The following is a 19,937-nucleotide window of genomic DNA, read 5'->3' on the forward strand; positions in this document are numbered from 1 at the left end:
TTCCAGAGGGCCGGGGCCGCCACAGAGAAGGCTCTTCCTCTGGGTCCCGCCAAGCGACATTGTTTGGTTGATGGGACCCGGAGAAGACCCACTCTGTGGGACCTAACTGGTCGCTGGGATTCGTGCAGCAGAAGGCAGTCCCTGAGGTAATCTGGTCCGGTGCCACTAAATGTAGCTATGTAGAAATTATATAAATATAGTCATACATAAATTTGTATTATTTTATGTTCATAATGATTGGAATTATGAAATCTTTTTTTTTAACTTCTGTTTTTTAGGTTCTAACTCACAGTTGTCCTATAGTATTACTTCTGGAGATAGTCTTGGACAATTTAGTATTGACAAAAATGGTGTACTAAGCATCAAGCAAACATTGGATCGTGAAAGCCAATCTTTCTATAGCCTGATTGTTCAAGTTAATGATATGGCTTCTACTCCAGCCTTCAGATATACAAGCACAACACAAGTATCTATTATCCTTCTTGATGTCAATGACAATCCTCCCAGTTTTATCTCTCCAAGATTGACATACATTCCAGAGAATACGCCCATTGACACCATTATATTCAAAGCCCAAGCAACTGATCCAGATAGTGGTCCAAACAGCTATATTGAATATACTTTATTAAATCCTTTAGGAAACAAATTCAGTATTGGAACTATAGATGGAGAAGTAAGGTTGATTGGAGAACTTGACAGAGAAATAGTTTCTAATTACACCTTGACTATAATTGCCACAGACAAAGGACAACCGTGTCTCTCTTCATCTACAGATATAGTTGCAATAATCCTTGACATCAATGATAATAATCCTCTTTTTGCTCAAAAACTGTACCAAGTTGAGATTGCAGAAAACACCCTGACGGGGACAGATGTAGTCCAAGTATTCGCTACAGATAACGATGAAGGCTCCAATGGACAAGTTCGTTATACTATAATCAGTGGAAATACAAACAGTGATTTTCGGATTGACTCTGTCACAGGAGTAATAACAATAGCAAAGCCCTTGGACCGAGAAAAAATAACATCCTATTCATTAACAATCCAATCAACTGATCGTGGAAGTAGTCCCCGGATTGATACCACTATCGTCAGCATTTTTTTGTTGGATGTTAATGATTACATTCCTACATTTGAGCTGTCTCCCTATACTGTAATTGTCCCAGAAAATCTAGAAACATTACCAAAGATCATTCTTCAGGTTAGTATATTTTAGTAAGGAATAATTATAAGATTTACTAAGATCAGAATGTATGTGTTATTGCACCCACACACACACACAGCATATAGCAGCGTCTAACTGACTTTAAGTTAAGCTGAAAAAGTCAAGCAAGATTTGATCCAGTTAGCTGAACTGCCCATCCATTTAACAAGGTGCTTTGTACAATCTTCATACTCTGTGTGTATATATGTGTGTGTGTGTATGTATATGTGTGTGTATATGCAGACACATGCATACATACATACATACATACATACATACATATATATGTATGTATTTACGATGTATGTATGTATACACACACACATATAATCACCTGTATTGTTATTCTTGTTGGGATTCAGCAGCAGATTCAGAAAAGTTTTAAGTAGCTAAAATAACATTTAAATATGTGTAATTAATTGCTAATGTAATAATTTTTGTTTTAAAGCAATATAAATAAGTTTTTAATGAATATATTTTTGTCAAATTAAAAAAACCACAAACATGAAAAAATGTTTGAACGAAGGGAACATAAACAAAGCCATTATATTCTGTGCTTCATTGCTCTTATAGGTTGTGGCAAGAGATGATGATCAAGGACAAAATAGCAAAGTAACCTATTTTCTGACTTATGGAAATGAAGATGGTGCCTTTACTCTTTCAGCAAATGGAGAGTTCCACCTTGTACAGAGCTTAGACAGGGAAAAAAAGAAGGAATATATCTTGCTGGTCACAGCTGTTGATTCAGGTAAGCAATTTATAAGCTTTTTACATTTTAATGCCATGAAAAAAATTCAGTGAGCAAAGACTTATTCTCTTTATTTTTAAAATCTGCTTCATTGTAGTATATATATACGAATGGATACATAATTTCTTTTGTTTATTTTCAAAGCTCAATTTCTTTACTTAAGCATAAATGCAATGTGGGTCTAGCTCTATCATAAGCCATTCCCTAGCTCTGGCCTTGCCCTGGAGCCTCTGTCCAATCACTGCCCACCTAAGCCAGGTCAGGGAATGTGCCTTTCCCTGGCTCTGGCCTTGACCCAGAGCCTCTGCTGCTTATATCTAGTTCTGTAAGTTCAGTTTTTTTCCTATTGCGTTTTGTGGGCATGGCTTGGTAGGGGGCATATGACTGAGTGGACAAAGCTAACTCAATGTCACTTGCAGCAAGGTGCAGCCCCACCTTGCCATGAGTGATGTTGAGTTGGCAATGTCCACTCAGTCACATGACACACCCACCAAGACACACCCACCAAACACGCCTACTGAACCAGTAAGGAAAATAATTGAATACCACCACTGCCATTAAGGCAACCTGAGAGTTCTAAGGGGAAAGAGAGAATGGAGCTGTCAGGTGGAGCCTGGGCCATCCGTCAGCCTTAGGTGGAGAGTCAACAGCCCCCAGATCTGGAGATGGCTGATGAGGAAGAGGATGAACAGCTGAGTCTAGTGACTGATGCATGGATGCAGAGAAGGCAAAGGAGAGGAGGGCAGTGGAAATCTGTGGACTGATACTTGGGACCGAAGAGTCTTCATTGCTAGAGAAGTCCCACCCTAGCTCTGGGGATAAAATGCCAGAAGCAGAGATAAATAAATGCATAGACATTTCTGCTGGACAGACTTGTTAGTCTGCTGTAAGAGAAAGACTTTTTGCCAGGTCTGCTGGTGCTCCTAATAAGGGAATCATTGATTTAATTACAGAAGGTTTGTCATGATTTGGGAGCTGTGTTAGTGGCTTATTTCCGTCACCCGAGACAGCACAGAGAAGACATGTAGCACATTAATAGCGCCTAAGAAAATAAAAATATTAGCTGTTGTTCTCACCATCCAATATTTCCCGTCTAAAAATGGAAATAAAAATTATTTGATAATGCACTATTATTTCTATATTTACCTAGTTCTTTTGAAAGTAAAGATAGAGGAGTGGGGAGGTGATTTCAGACTTTTTAAAAAACTTTTTAAAAAAAACACCTCGTCAAAATTACACTTATTCATACAATCACTGAACATAAATCAAGTCTTGGATGGTACCTCAAAGAGTTTTATTACCTGTAAAAAATGTCATTTGGCTTTTTTCAACATAACAGTTCGTTTTGCTTTATATATTCTGGAGTCTTTTGTTGCAGGCTTGTTTTCTTTTTCCAAGGACATCTGTGACTGATATAGTAGAGTTGACACATGTGAATATAAACATTCACATCAACATGACATTTGATAACTACAGTAATTCTTAATGTGTATCATTTTCTGTTTGCTGTGATGACAAACATGAAATCAAATAAGGCAGATAGAGAAGATAAATGGGAAATAAAAATGAAAATTCCTTAAGGCATGTTAATTTTATTTCCTTTAAGGGCTTTTGTCCTGCTTTTCTATTAAAAATACTCAGTGGATTACAGATAAAATGATGTGCAATTAATATGAATTCAGGGGTTTTTTTGTGTGAAGGGGCAATTTACACAAACTTTGTATTGCCCAATTCTGCAAATCTACAATTTGCATTACAGTGATCCCTCGAGTTTCGCGTCCTCGAGCATCGCGAAAGGGCTATATCGCGAGTTTTCAACCCGGAAGTAAACTCCACCATCTGCGCATGCGTGCCCTTCCACGCATGCGTAGATGGTGGAGTTTCCCTGCCGGGCAGAGGCTTCCCTGGGTCTTCCCCCTCTTGCCCCGGTAAGACCCCAGCGGCGGCGCGAGCAACGGCGTGGGCTGGCGGGCGGCACGCACGCGGGAAACCCCAGCTCCGCTTCCCAGCTGGGAAGCAGAGCCGGCAACAGCGTGGGCGGGCGGGCAGCGCGCGCGAGCTTGGGGACACCCCACCTCCGCTTCCCAGCTGGGAAGCTGAGCTAGGGTGTCCCCACCCACGCGCGCATTGCTGGGGCCGCTTCCCAGCTGGGAAGCGGAGCTGGCAACAGCGTGGGCGGGCGGGCGGCGCGCGGGAGCTTGGGGACACCCCACCTCCGCTTCCCAGCTGGGAAGCGGAGCTAGGGTGTCCCCACCGCGCGCGCGTTGCTGGGGAAAGCGCGTGCGCTTGGGGACACCCCACCTCCGCTTCCCAGCTGGGAAGCGGAGCTAGGGTGTCCCCACGCGTGCGCGCGTTGCTGGGGAAAGCGTGCGCGCTTGGGGACACCCCACCTCCACTTCCCAGCTGGGAAGCGGAGCTAGGGTGTCCCCACGCGCGCACGCGTTGCTGGGGAAAGCGCGCGCGCTTGGGGACACCCCACCTCCGCTTCCCAGCTGGGAAGCGGAGCTAGGGTGTCCCCGCGCGCGCGCGCGCGTTGCTGGGGAAAGCGCGCGCGCTTGGGGACACCCCACCTCCGCTTCCCAGCTGGGAAGCGGAGCTAGGGTGTCCCCACCGCGCGCGCATTGCTGGGGAAAGCGCGCGCGCTTGGGGACACCCCACCTCCGCTTCCCAGCTGGGAAGCGGAGCTGGGGTGTCCCCAAGCGCGCGCGCACCCCAGGCGCGAGCAACGGGGTGGGCGGGCGAAGGGCGGGCGGCAGTGGAAGTAACAACACCATCTGCGCATGCGCAGATGGTGTTTTTACTTCCGCACCGCTACTTCGCTAAAAATCGATCATCGCGTGGGGTCCTGGAACGGAACCCTCGCGATGATCGAGGGATCACTGTAATGCAAGGAAAATTTTGTAAACTTCTAAAACTGTTGCTCTTACATGTGGCTCCCTACTTAGGAGAGTTATGAAGTCAATCCAGTCAGGTAATTGGCAAATTGATTTTGCAGAACAATTACATAAGCATTTTCAGCTTTTGGCAATAATTGCCATCATCTTGCTTAGTATGTATAAGCAAGTAAGACTTAGATGCATATCTGTCTTAAGTTGTTTTACATTATTTTGCAAAACTGGCTTCAGAAAATTATTGCTTACTTCCTTGCACTCAGAGACTGCTGTGAAAAACTAAGAAAGCAAAAATGTAGGAATTGCTAAGTGATTGTAGTGGTGGGATAATCAAAGAAATCAAACATGAAATCCCTTGCTACCCAATATGCTACCTAGCATGGGTGGGTCTCAGTAAAGAGAAAAGAGAATTGGCTTTAAAAAAAACCACCTGCAGTTCTTGTATAATAGTAGTAGTAGTAGTAGTAGTAGTAGTAGTAGTAGTAGTAGTAATAACAACAACAATCACAATAATAATAATAATAATAATAAATAAACAAACAAACAAACAAACAAATAAAAAAATAAAAAAATAAAAAAATAAAAAAATAAAAAAATAAAAAAATAATTTTTTTTAAAAAAAACAGAGTTGGAAGGGACCTTGGAGGTCTTCTAATCTAATTACCCTGCTTAGGCAGGAAACTCTACACCACTTCAGGCAAATGGTTATCCAACATTTTCTTTAAAACTTTCAGTGTTGGAGCATTCACAACTTCTGGAGGCCAGCCATTCCACTGATCAATTATTCTAACTGTCAGGAATTTTCTCATTAGTTCTAAGTTGCTTCTCTCCTTGATTAGTTTCCACCCATTGCTTCTTGTCCTACCCTAAGGTGCTTTGAAGAATAGCCTGATTCTTTCATCTTTGTGGCAACCCCTGAGATATTGGAACACTGCTATCAGGTCTCCCCTGGTTCTTCTTTTCATTAAGACATACTAGACTAAACATACCCAGTTCCTGCAACCATTCCTCATATGTTTTTAGCCTCCAGTCCCCTAATAACCTTGTTGCTCTTCTCTGCATTCTTTCTAGAGTCTCAACATCCTTTTTACATTGTGGTGACCAAAACTGACTGCAGTATTCCAAGTGTGGCCTTACCATATAACACTTAATGCAGCCAAGAACTGTGTTGGCTTTTTTTGGCAGCTGCTGTACACTGCTGGCTCACATTTAATTGGTTGTCCACTAGGACTCCATCCCTCTCACAATTACTATTGTTGAGCAAGGTTCCACATATACTGTACTTGTGCGTTTGTTTTTGTTGCCTAAATGTAGAACTTTATTTTTTTCACCATTGGATTTCATTTTGTTTGATAGCGCCCAATGTTCAAGTCTGTCAAGATCTTTCGGTACCTTGAGCCTATCTTCTGGACAGTTGGCTATTCCTGTCAGTTTGGTGTCATCTTCAAATTTGATGTGTTCCCTATCTATCCCTTCGTACAAGTCATTGAAGAGTACCTGGCCTAAAACAATGCCATGGGGTCAGGCAAGGGTTCCTTATTGCTGCCGCTACTGGTGCAATTGTGCGGAAACATAAAAAATGTGAAAAATTAACAAAATCTCACACGTGCAAGTGTTCTCGTGTGAGATTTCGCTTACTGCACATGCGCAGAAGTCAAATCTTGCATGGGCACGCCTGCCCGCCAGTCACCCGGTGCTGTGCGCACAGCTCCATTTTCCCTACCGGAACTATAGAGTGGCCCATATCGGTAGGAACCCAACACTGCTTGAGGTACTCCACTGCATATTTCCCTCCATATGGATGCAGTTCCATTGAGCTCTACACATTGAGTACAGTTGGTTAGCCAATTTTGAATCCATCTGGTGATGTTGATGTCTAACCCACATTTTTCAACTTTATCTAGTATTAGATTGTGGTCTACTTGCATTCACACCTTGGCATTTATGGCGTGTAATATTTGTCTGTATCAGATGCCTTACTGAAGTCCAAGTAAATTGTATCGACTGGTGCTCTGGTCCACTAATTTTGTCATTTTGTCAAAGAATGTAATAAGATTAGTCTGGCATGATTTGTTTTTGACAACCCATGTTGGCTTTTGGTTATTACTTTGTTTGCTTCTAGGTGTTTGTTGATTCGTTGCTTGATTATCTTTTCCAGAATCTTCCCTAATATTGAGGTCAGGCTGTTAGGTCTGTAGTCCTGAATATATTTTTCCCTTTTTTGAGTATGGGAACTTTATCAGCTCTTTTCCAGTCCTCTGGAAGCTCCCCATGTTCCAGGATCTTTGAAAGATATACTGTAGTTCAGTGGTTCCTTCAGAACCTTGGGTGTAATCCATCCAGTCCTGGTGATTTGAACTCCTCTAGAATAGACAGGTATTCACTTATCATTTTCTTCCCTATTTTATCTTGTGTTCCTAATCTGTTTTGTGGTGCTGTTTTTGATAGGATGGGCTGTTTTTTCCCTTTGTGAAAACATATTTGTCTGAATGATATTTTTACTCTGTATATATAAATCTATAAATAAAATAAAATGTCAACATTTTAAGCCAAAATAAAAGTTGATCCTTTCTTTACAACCATTATGTATTTTCCCCTATTTTAAATTTCAATGTGTAGCTTGTGATAAGTTTCACTTTTTCTTATAAATGCATTCACACCATGGCATTTATGGTGTGTAATATTTGTCTGTACAAGTTCCTTTGTGATTTCAACTCATTTCAAGTTTGAAAAAGCTAACATGAATTGCGCCAGAGAATGGAGAATTTAATCTGCAGTTAGTTTTCACTAAACATTAATGTCATAACAAGCTGAATCTCAGATGTGAGCGGTTTCTTAAGTCTCCCTCTAAAATTTATGTGGCTGAAATCAGCATGAGATGACTTTTCCCCATGGCTGTTAGTGGCTATGATTCATATAAGCCAGGAATGGGATATGGGCAGGTTTCCAAATGTTACTGAATTGCAGATGAGGCAGGGATGTTGGGCATTGTTGTTAATTTGGATGATCACACATTGCTCGTCATTGACATAAACCCTTAATCAGAAATCCAGAAAGTGAAATTGAGTTATAAAATTAGCAAGGCCAAATTAGCAAGCTTGGTATATGTCCATTTTGTTCATAATTAAAACACCACTCATACTCTTTCATTTAGTTTATGTAAGCCACAAAGGAGAAATGTGATTTATGAAAAAGCACCAGACACTAGTTTCTTGAAGAACTGTTACAGCAATTAGAATGAAATTCCCAATTGCACTTTAAAAATTAATGAGCTCTGATACACATGACACTGTTTAGAGTAGCACTGTACTTCTGTTCGGGGGGGGGTGTGTGTGAGGAAAAATAAGAAAAGTGAAACTTATCACAATCTATACATTGAAATTTACAATGGGGGAAAATACATAATGGTTGTTAAGAAAGGATCAACTTTTATCTTGACTTAAAATGTTGACATTTTATTTTATTAATGAACTGTTGCTGTCCAACTCCCAGTGATTCTCAACAGTTTATAATTTGCTTAAAACAACAACAAATTATAAGGGGAGTATGACAAAATTAGATGGGAACCAATTTATTTATTTATTTATTCGATTTTTTTATGCCACCCTTCTCCTTAGACTCAGGGCGGCTTACAACATGTTAGCAATAGCACTTTTTAACAGAGCTAGGCTATTGCTCCCACAATCCGGGTCCTCATTTTACCCACCTCGGAAGGATGGAAGGCTGAGTCAACCTTGAGCCGGTGATGAGATTTGAACCGCTGACCTTCAGATCTATAGTCAGCTTCAGTGGCCTGCAGTACAGCACTCTACCTGCTGCGCCACCCCGGCTCATTTGTGAATAGTCAAATGTGTGAGTAGTCAAATCTTCAAGGAACTTTTGAAGAGTAGCAGGTTGGGGGCCCTCAGATCTTAGGGGAAGGCTTCATTCCAGAGGACAGATACTGATACACAGAAAGTGCACTTATGATGTCTCGATAATTTAATTTTGTTTAATTGAAGAATCTGGAGTTCACTCCATCCACCAGGTCATATAAAACAGGCAGATGCTGTGTAAATTAGGTGATCCTTCAAATAATCATGTTCTATGCCATGTAGGACTTTATAGATAATGACCAACGCCTTGAATAATGTCTGAAACCAACTGACAATCAGTGCACATTAGAATGCATGAGTGTTACTTATGTATACTAAGGTAGGCCTGTCCTCTCCCTGCACCACTGTATTCTGAACCAATGAAGAAAGACTTCTGGATGGGCAGAAGAAGGCAGAGAGCCAGGTGTTAAGAGATGAAGAAATGAATGACTATAAGAAGGAATCCCTGAGCTAGAAAAGGACAAAAGTCGTTCATCAGGTTAAATTGTTCTGACCTTGGCTTCCTGGTCAATAATACAGTAAAAATGGTGTCCCAAAAACCTCTTTTATTTTAATGGCTAGTAATTATTTTCATTCCCATCTGTAATAAGTCTCAAATAATGATGAGACGTCTGACAACAGTCTTTCAGGGAAAGGCAGATAAGCACACAAACCTTGACCTTCCTTGACAAGCTGTCAAAGACCAATTAGCAAGAAACCTGGCAAGGTCAAACAGAAAACACAGAGTCCAAGTTAGAATGACACAAGGTGATCAAAGTTGCTTCCTTCAACGGGCCCTCCCTTGTGCTCCACTTATATGCTACATGAGAGGAGCCAATTATCAACTTACTCCTGAGTAATCCTTCTCCTCTGTAACTGTTCTTGCCTTCTGTGCATGTATGCAGTGAGAACAGTTTCTCTGCCTCTGGCACCAAGTCTTCTCCTGACTCCAGGCCTGGCCCATGTTCTTCCCAGCCTCCTTGTTGTGTGATTCTGCTGCCAGTTCTGTAAGCCATTGGCAGAGCACAACAAAAACTGCAAAGGCTTTCCTTGGCACAGCTACCACCTGATGTGACAGACCAGATGCAAATTCTATACCACCATTGAATGAAAAAGTGCCACTCCCCCTAAGGTCAGAAATAAAATATAGGGCTTTTTTTACTCTGTATCTCCATTTATGATTGTGAATTTTACCTGAAACACATTTAATGAACTGTTTCTTAATTTTTTGCTATTATTTTTTAAACTATGTTGCTAACCAGATTCTATGGTTTCTAGCAATGTTCCCTCTAATTTTTTTTCGGTGTGGGCGGAAAAGTATAGTGTCTGAGCGACAGTTCCTTTGGGACTGGGCGGCATAGAAGAATAAATAAATAAATAGATAAATAAATAAATAAATAAATAAATAAGAAAAAAATTCCTTTTTTTATTAAAAGAAATTAATAATAAAACAAAACCAAAATCTATTTTATTACTATCTTCTCCTCTTTCCATCCCTGTCTCCTCCCCCCTTGTGTGTGTGTGTGTGTGTGAACTCTTGAACCATTTCCAATAACAGGTGAGCTATTGGAAATGGTTCAAGAGTTCACACACACACACACACACACACAGCTGGGTTTTTTTTTTCTCTGTTATTATTTGGGTGCTTTTTACCACATGCTTTAAATCAAGAGTCATTTCTCTCTCTTTCTCTCTCCCCCTCTTGCTCTCTCTCTCTTTCTCTCTCTCCCTCTTTCTCTCACATACACCCCTTTCCAATTTAAGGGAACAGAGAAAGTTTATAAAGGTAATTGGGCAGCTGTGGGGGGAGGAGAAGAGAAGAGAAAAGACAAGGATGCAACAAAGACGGCAATGCAACTTTCCCAAACAAGTTTAAACACGATGGGCGAATGAGTCCAGGGCGCTGCCGAAGACGGGCAAAGGTGGCAGGAGAAACTGCCCCGCCAAGGTTTCCTTGAAACGTAGGGAGGGCTAACACGGGATTTCATTGCAGGCTGACTTGGGGACGGTCAAAATAGTGTCTGTGTGTGTGTGTGTGTGTGTGTGTGTGTGTTTGAATGGGAACTGAAGCAAAAAAAATAGCGTTTTTCCTTTCTTGCCTTCCAACCATCCTTCCTGCATCTATAAACACTATCTTCAAAACCAAACATTTTCAATCAATCAATCAATCAATCAATCGTAAACTGGCACCCCTTTTCCATTCCATGTCTTCAGGCTGCCTTTTGCACTCCCCACCTCTATCGTTCTCCCCCGCACCTTCCTGCTTTCTTCCTCCTCCTCTCTTCCTCTTCTTTCCCTCCCTCCATGTATCTTCTCTCCCTCTTTCTACTTTCTTCCACTTTCTTTCCAAGGAGCATTTCGCTCGCTTCTACGCCAAGGAAGAGGCTGGGGGAGAGGAGGGCGTGCCATAGCATCCCGTCTAGTCCGGCCATCTGACGGTCCCTTTCGGGTTCAGTAATACACACACACACACACACAAAAACCCCCACGACCGAGCGAGCCTAACTAAGGCGCCTCTCGGCCGATTGCCTCACCCTCTTCCCTCGGAATCCGAGACTCGTGCGTTGCCTTTTGTTTTCTCTATCTCTCTTGCTTTCTTTCTCACTCACTCTTTCTTTCTATCTCTCTTGCTTTCTTTCTATTCTCTCTCTTGCTATCTCTCTCTCCTCCCCCTTTCTCTCTCACTCTCTTTCTCACTTTCTCTCTATCTTGCTCTGACGCTCTCACTCTCGTTCTCCGGAGGCTGGCGAAAGTGATTTACAATGTCGGGCGAGCGGGCCGGTGCGCGCTCTCCCCATCTCCCTGCCAGACGGCGCGGAACATTCAAAATAAGAAAACCCTTCGCTCTTACTTTGAATGTTCCGGGCGGGCACACAGGCAGGGAGATGGGGAGAGCGCGCGCCAGCCTGCGCGCCCGCCAGCCTCTGGAGAACGCCTCCCCCGCCTCTCTTGCAGAGCAGACGTGCGGGCGGGCGGACGAGCGGGTGGGGGGCAGCCGGTGGGCGCGCAGGCAGGGAGATGGGAAGTGCGCGACCGAGGAAAAGGGTGCACGCGGGGGTATTTTGGAGTGCGCACGCGCTCACGCGCGCAGCTTACAGGGAACGGTGGTTTCTAGGATGACCTCAGTAACTTTTTACACTTATTATTTGGTCTTTCTGTTTGCAGTGCCTTTCACACAGAACCATATTGTACTTCTTTGTCCTTCTATGTATAAGGAACAGTTACATTTATAGTCAGCATCTTTCCTAGTATACTTTTGTAGGCTTAAAATAAACCTAAACCATACTGCTTCCCAATCGTGATTTGTTGCAGCTTACTTGGTTCCATTAAGTGGTTTGGCAAATAACGCATTTCCAAAAAAATTTGTTCTAATTTTCCCCCTTGTGCATTCCATGCTGTGGTCTTCAAATAACTATTCCTTTTAAAGGAATTCTGTTAAAATTAAAATGTTTGCATATTTCTACTATGTGCTTTCCCTTGCATCATACGAATCTTTCTATTTTGTAAGTCTTCCATTAAATAGCATTATTCTACTTAGTATCCATAATACTTAAACTATGTCCAGTTATAAATTAGTATATTTGAATCATTGTTATATATATTGTAGAGTAACATATGATATCCTTTTCATAGCTGTCTCTAGAAGTAGTTCCTTTATTCAAAATTTGGAACAATAAAAAAAGATATTTAAACCATTAAAATTAATTAGACTGTTAAATTATGTTTTCCAATATGGTTTGTTGTATGTATATATGTATTTATTTATTTAATTTATTTATTTATTTAATTGGATTTGTATGCTGCCCCTCTCTGAGGACTCGGGGCGGCTCACAGCATATATAAAAAAGAACAGTAATATAATCCAATTAGTTCTACAATATTAAAAACAATTAGAAAGAGAAGATTAACCTAAAAAATTAACTCATTAACCAAACCTTCAGCAATCATACTTAAGGCATTCAGTGGTCAAGGGAAGATCTAAGAGTCCCAAGCCTGGCGGCAAAGATGAGTTTTTAAGCTCTTTCGGAAGGCAAGGAGGGAGGCGGCAGTGCGAATCGCTAGGTGGAGTTGATTCCAGAGGGCCGGAGAAGGCTCTTCCCCTAGGTCCCACCAACCGACATTGTTTGGTCGACGGGACCCTAAGGAGGCCAACTCTGTGGGACCTCACCGGTTGCTGGGATTCGTGCGGCAGAAGGCAGTCTCGGAGATAATCTGGTTCTGTACCATATATGTATGTATGTATGTATGTATGTATGTATGTATGTATGTATGTATGTATCTTATATAATTATTGAAAGAGTTTTTAAAAGAAACAATCATCTGTTAACTGCTCTATTTAATTTTTAACTCAATATTCAATAATCCATATTGAATAGCTAAATATAATTTACTGGCAAAAATAAAAAAAATTAACTATAAGGTTCTCAGGAATCAATGGGGTACAAAATAAACTATCAGGGTATCTATTTCATTGTATTTTAATGCATATTTGTAATATGAATTCAAAACCTACATTACTTGACATGGGATTTTGAAGGAAATCTGACATTCAAAATAAAACCATTTGACTTCAGTCAGTTATTATGCTTATGGATAATCACTGTATGGATGATGACAGGCAATGTCATCATCATTTCAAAGTTGTGGGTTTTTCAAAATATTACTCTTAAAGAGGAGGCACATTGTATAGGCCTAGGGGGAAAGGGTTGGGGCAATTCTGATCTCTGGGGGGAGCTGGTTCCAGAGGGTCGGGGCCGCCACAGAGAAGGCTTTTCCCCTGGGTCCCGCCAGATGACATTGTTTAGTTGATGGAACCCGAAGAAGACCGACTCTGTGGGACTTAACCGGTCGCTGGGATTCGTGCGGCAGAAGGCGGACCCGTATGTTTTCTGGTCTGATGCCATGAAGGGCTTTATAGGTCATAACCAACACTTTGAATTGTGACCGGAAACTGATCGGCAACCAATGCAGACTGCGGAGTGTTGGTGTAACATGGGCATACCTGGGGAAGCCCATGATTGCTCTCGCAGCTGCATTCTGCACGATCTGAAGTTTCCGAACACTTTTCAAAGGTAACCCCATGTAGAGAGCGTTACAGTAGTTAAGCCTCGAGGTGATGAGGGCATGAGTAACTGTGAGCAGTGACTCCCGGTCCAAATAGGGCCGCAACTGGTGCACCAGGCGAACCTGGGCAAACGCCCCCCTCGCCACAGCTGAAAGATGTTTCTCCAATGTGAGTTGTGGATCGAGAAGGACACCCAAGTTGCGGACCCTCTCTGAGGGGGTCAATGGACGGACAGATGGAATTGTCCTTGGGAGGCAAAACCCACAGCCACTCCGTCTTATCAGGGTTGAGTTTGAGTCTGTTGACACCCATCCAGACCCCAACAGCCTCCAGGCACTGGCACATCACATCTACTGCTTCGTTGGCTGGACATGGGGTGGAGATGTATAACTGGGAGATGTATAACATTAATGGATTCACTCATCAACAGTTTAGGAAGGAAGTTTATACTCATTTTGTATGATTGTATATTCTAATCCGCTATTTTCTGATATTAGTATGTTGAAATGCTGGGTGAACCTTGCTTCAGTGACCATGTTCTGCAGTCATTGGCTTGGCAGACTGCCTTTGTGGCATTTGTGGCTATTTCCAGGGTCAAAGGCAAATGATGAAACTGTTGAATTCTATGGATATTTCTGCTTGTGGCTCCCTAATAATGCTGAACCAAAATTCCAAAGAGCATTACTATTATGATGACTAGCCCTTCTCTGTAAACTCTAGCAGACCACAGTTTCTTACACAAAACAAATTAAAACTAAGAAAACAGAACCTGGCATCTATTGGTAGAAGTCCAAATGACAGTTCTGTCTATCTAGCAGAATTCAAGTCTATCTAGAATTGATGCTATTTATTTTGCATTCAGAATCCAGGGCTCTATAGGGACCATAGACCAGTTATAGTCCATAACATACTTATGGAGCAGTTGTTGGGCATTTGCCATGATATCACAAAAGAAAGTTATATCAATCAGCATATTTTATTAAAGTGATAGATAATTTTTCAGGAAGGAAATGCTCCTAGATAATTTTATCAACAATTCTTCCAAATAGACAAATTGTATCAAGGAAGGGTTCCAGTGTAAAAAACTTTTTCAGGGCTTTCCTTGTGTTGTGGTTGGCTCTGGCCCAGCTCCTGCCCCAGGGAATGGGGAGGTGGATGCAGGGGAAAATTCAACATGTCACAGGCCTGTGTTACTGCTGACAGAATCAGTTCAGAGTTTAGTTTCCTCGGACGAAGAAGAAGGTGGGAGTGACTCGGCAGAGGAGGGCTTGGCACACAGCCCAGGCAGTCAATCTCCCTTATCTTCCCTTGATTCAGATGATGACATTTTGGACCCAAGCAAGCACAGAATTATGTGTAGAAGAGACCAAGTAAGAACATATTACAGGAAATAAGTGAGGCCACCTGTGTTTGGGTGGGGCTCCAGTAATTTGGGCTGCTGCTGTAAATAGCAGCATGTGGGTTTGGCCGTTGTGGAAGAATATCTGATTGGAGTTCATCAGGAAACTTGTGTTGCTGGACTTTGTTGCTTTTTCACGCCTTTGAAACCAAAGCAGAGCAACGTGTGTGTGTGTGTCTCACTTCGTTGGAAGAAGAAGGGGTGTGAAGTTTCTTCACAGCTGCTAGTTAAGTACTTAATGACTGCTTCAGGGAAATTGTACAGACTACCGGGTTGTTTTGGGAAGAGTGCTCTTTGCAATACAAAAAGAGTGCTTTGTTTATTTTGAATTTTGTGATAAAGAACATTGTTTTGAATTTTCAAACCTGTGTGTGTCTGAAATTTGTACCCTTGAATTTTCGGGAGAGCCCGGCAGAACATCCTTATATATACAACTAGACTTTCTCTGCATTTGTTGTTACTATTCACAATTCTAAATGGTTGAATTAAAATAAAACAAATGTTTCCTGGAGGTTAAAAAATACGATTTAAGAACTTTCTTTGGATTTTATTGCATTGTATCCATTATCTAAAACGGTTTTAACAAATATCATATGCAGCCATCTGCAAGACTTGCTCAGCTTCAGGAGTAAAATATGTGCTTACTTTACTTATGCTTAAATAGCTCACTAAATCACGATTGACTATATATGTTCAAGAGTGAAGAGAGGCATGGAAAATGTAGCATAGGACAAAACCTAAAAACAAACATGTTCAATAGATTTTGAATGTTCAAGTAATTGTTTGGGCAGCAGGTCATTCCTTTGGAATGTTGTGTTTTGTTTATGATTTGTTTTCCAGCACAGCTAAACACATATTGTCTATAAAGCTATAGATGTGTGTGTATACACATACGCACACAAATCATGTTGCCATAGAGAACAAACTCAGCAAAGATTTGGGAGAGGAAAAAGATAAAGTTTTATTTTTGTTCTACATTCTTACTTCTATCAAGCCACATACTTTCTAATCTACTCCCTATGTCTAAGAACAGAGAAATGACTACTAACATAATTTCTGAGTACTGTATAACTTTCCTTTCTCCATCCTGCAGTCATTAAATTATAGCTTGGTTTTTACCAGCCAAATTGTATAAACGGTGCATGCAGCATTAAGATATGAACAGTCTCAGCCAGCCAGTATCTATTGATTGAGATCGATACATCATTTTAAATTTCAGGTGGTAAACATTTCACCAAGAAGTTCAAAATTTTCCGATGTGGTTTCCCTATCAGAAAGGAATCTTTAATTTTTGAATTATTTTGTCTTTCTAGCATGGTAAATTGTGAGTATTAAATGTGATATATATGGGATTCCAACGTTTCAATTTTTTATTTCTCTAGGAATTCCCAGCCTTACTGGTACAGGAACTATTTCTGTCAAAGTAGATGATGTCAATGACAACGTGCCCAAGTTTGCCTTTAATATGTATTCTAAAACCATTCCAGAGGATGCTCCTACTGGGACAGATGTTTTGCTTGTAAATGCCTCAGATTCTGATGGCTCTGTGAATGCTGTCATCAGGTATGAACTTATGCTGTCATCAGGTATGAGTTTATTTGAGTTTGTTTGTCCTTATTCTGAACTGATTTAATAGAGGGGACATTGCTGCTGTTTCAACTTTCTTATTTTCTTGCAGATGTTTCATTACCCATACTAGGTATTTTATTTTATTTTTTTTATTTTTTTATTTTTTTTATGCCGCCCTTCTCTTTAGACTCAGGGCGGCTTACAACATGTTAGCAATAGCACTTTTTAACAGAGCCAGCATATTGCCCCCACAATCCGCCTCCTCATTTTACTCACCTCGGAAGGATGGAAGGCTGAGTCAACCTTAAGCCGGTGATAAGATTTGAACCGCTGACCTGTAGATCTAGCAGTCAGCTTTAGTGGCCTGTAGTACTGCACTCTACCCACTGTGCCACCTCGGCTCTGCTACTCTAGTACTCATGATGTTATCTAATTATCTAATTAGCATAATGAAACATCTTCAATAAAAGCTCATTGAGCATCATGAACCCCTCATTTCAATTCTGAGTTTCTCCTTCATTGATTTAATAGATTTGACATTTCACTGAACAGTTTCCCTCTACTGTACTTTAATCTGAAATAGATTTTTTAAAAATATGCAAAATGTATATTTCTGAATTTTAATGTTTGTATAGTTCATGACATTACAAAATTGTATGAGATATCGGCATGCCATGTTAGTGACATCTGTAGAGTTATGGAATTTTCTCTGATTGGAAATACAGTACATAGGTGTATCTAGTATAATTGCTGGGCTAAGATAAACAAACTTTGTAAGATAAACAAACTTTATTTTTGGAATGGAGTGGATAAAGGTTTTGAAAAGGGTGTTCTCTTCTGCATTAAGAAATATATTGGCTTTAAATTTTTTAAATATATTTTAAAACGTTTTTAATTTTAATTTTAAAAATATAGTATTTGTTTAGATAAAAATTAGAAACAAAAGTTTCAAATGCTTGCAAAAATATAATTATCATGTTCTAAAATTAGGTTCATACATTTTACAAAAATATTTTTTCTTGATTTACAAGGTATCATTCTGCATTTAGTGATGAATTTATTTATTTATTTGTTTGTTTGTTAGTGTGTGTGTGTGTGTGTGTGTGTGTGTGTGTTTGTAGATTGTTCTGAATTCGGGTTTTGCCCCATGTAATATTTTGAGTGTCTATGCAACGTTTCGGTGAAATCACATTCACCATCATCAGGCTGAAGTTGTAAGCTTCGTGCTGCTGTAAATATAGTTTGTTTGCAACTGCCATTTGTTCCTTATAAATAGTGGTGGGGGTGTAGATGTGGTTTGAATATAGCAAATAGATTGGGTGGCTATGTTTTAGTGATTTGATTGGTTGGTGGAATCACATTTAGTTGAAGGATTGACATGGTGCTGATTATGATATGTTTTTTTGTTTAAGGCTGGTTTCCAAATCTCTGGTAGGCAGGACGTATCATCTCTTTTGTTCATGCTGAGGGGGTGTTTTTCTATCTCTATGGCCTCCATGATTATTCTTTTATATACGTGTTCTGTTTTGGAAAGTAATTTAGTTTTTTCAAAGTCAATTTCATGCCCTGTTTTTTTAATGTGCTGGACAAGGAAGGAAGTTTTTTCTTCTTTTTTGACTGCATTCTTATGTTCTGCAATGCGTGCGTTTATTCTTCGATTAGTTTGTCCAATGTATGTGGCTGCACATGTTTTGCAAGGGATTTCATAGATTCCTTGGTTTTTGAGTTGGATTTTATCTTTTGGGTTTCTTAGGATGTTTGATATTTTTTGGTTAGTGACAAATGAAGTTTTGATATTATGTTTGTGGAGAATTTTACTAATTTTGTCTGTGGTGCCTTTGATGTAAGGGAAGAGGGTTATCCTGTTGTTGGTCTTGATTTTTGGGGGATGTCTCTTTTTTGATTAGGTTTGTAATTGTTTTTCTTTCTAATCCATTAGAAATTAATACATCTTTGAGTTTGTTCAATTCAGTTTTTAAGTGCTCCTGGTCAGCTAGGCGTTTGGTTCTGGTGATGAGAGTTTTGGCTACTGAGGTGATCTGTGCAGGGTGGTGGTGGGAGTGTGCATTTAAATAACGGTTGGTGTGGGTTTTCTTTTGGTAGATGGTGTGTCCTAGGGTGCCATTGGGTTTTTTATAGATTAGGACATCCAGAAAGGGAAGTTGATCATTGGCTTCTGTTTCCATAGTGAATTGTATTTTGGGGTGTAGGCTATTGAGATGTGTGAGGAAATACAGTGGTACCTCATGATACGAACTTAATTGGTTCCAGGAGGAGGTTCGTAAGGTGAAAAGTTCGTAAGATGAAACAATGTTTCCCATAGGAATCAATGTAAAAGCCAATAATGCATGCAAATCCTTCAGGAAAATCCCAAACTTTAGAAGGGAGGCGAACAGAGGGCAGGGAGGAGCAGCTAAAGGGGGCGGGTGGAAGAAGCAAGGCTAGGCTAAAGGGTGAGTGGGAAGGAAGAAAGGCAAGGGGGGCACCCCTCCCTTTTCTTTCTTAAAAAGACACTCCCCTCAGTGCTTGCAAAAACGCGAGTCTTTTCCTCCCTTCAAGCCACCCCTCCCTTTTCTTTCTTAAAAAGACACCCCCCTCAGTGCTTGCAAAAACGCGAGTCTTTTCCTCCCTTCAAGCCACCCCTCCCTTTTCTTTCTTAAAAAGACACTCCCCTCAGTGCTTGCAAAAACGCGAGTCTTTTCCTCCCTTCAAGCCACCCCTCCCTTTTCTTTCTTAAAAAGACACTCCCCTCAGTGCTTGCAAAAACGCGAGTCTTTTCCTCCCTTCAAGCCACCCCTCCCTTTTCTTTCTTAAAAAGACACTCCCCTCAGTGCTTGCAAAAACGCGAGTCTTTTCCTCCCTTCAAGCCACCCCTCCCTTTTCTTTCTTAAAAAGACACCCCCCTCAGTGCTTGCAAGAACGCCGAGTCTTTTCCTCCCTTCAAGCCACCCCTCCCTTTTCTTTCTTAAAAAGACACTCCCCTCAGTGCTTGCAAAAACGCGAGTCTTTTCCTCCCTTCAAGCCACCCCTCCCTTTTCTTTCTTAAAAAGACACTCCCCTCAGTGCTTGCAAGAACGCCGAGTCTTTTCCTCCCTTCAAGCCACCCCTCCCTTTTCTTTCTTAAAAAGACACCCCCCTCAGTGCTTGCAAAAACGCCGAGTCTTTTCCTCCCTCTAAGCCACCCCTCCCTTTTCTTTCTTCAAAAAT

At 41.0% G+C, this 19,937-nt stretch overlaps 1 protein-coding gene across 1 annotated transcript in view; it reads left to right on the forward strand.

The window, feature by feature from the left end:
* FAT4 (FAT atypical cadherin 4) overlaps positions 1 to 19,937 on the forward strand; it is a 135,996-nt gene that overhangs the window by 70,712 nt on the left and 45,347 nt on the right. Inside the window, exons 5-7 of the mRNA XM_070757692.1 lie at positions 279 to 1,201; positions 1,778 to 1,952; positions 16,544 to 16,724. Of these exons, the coding sequence (XP_070613793.1) occupies positions 279 to 1,201; positions 1,778 to 1,952; positions 16,544 to 16,724 (1,279 nt within the window). The remainder of the gene's footprint in view (positions 1 to 278; positions 1,202 to 1,777; positions 1,953 to 16,543; positions 16,725 to 19,937) is intronic.

The sequence above is a fragment of the Erythrolamprus reginae genome, chromosome 7 (assembly GCF_031021105.1).
Source record: "Erythrolamprus reginae isolate rEryReg1 chromosome 7, rEryReg1.hap1, whole genome shotgun sequence".
NCBI lineage: Eukaryota > Metazoa > Chordata > Lepidosauria > Squamata > Dipsadidae > Erythrolamprus > Erythrolamprus reginae.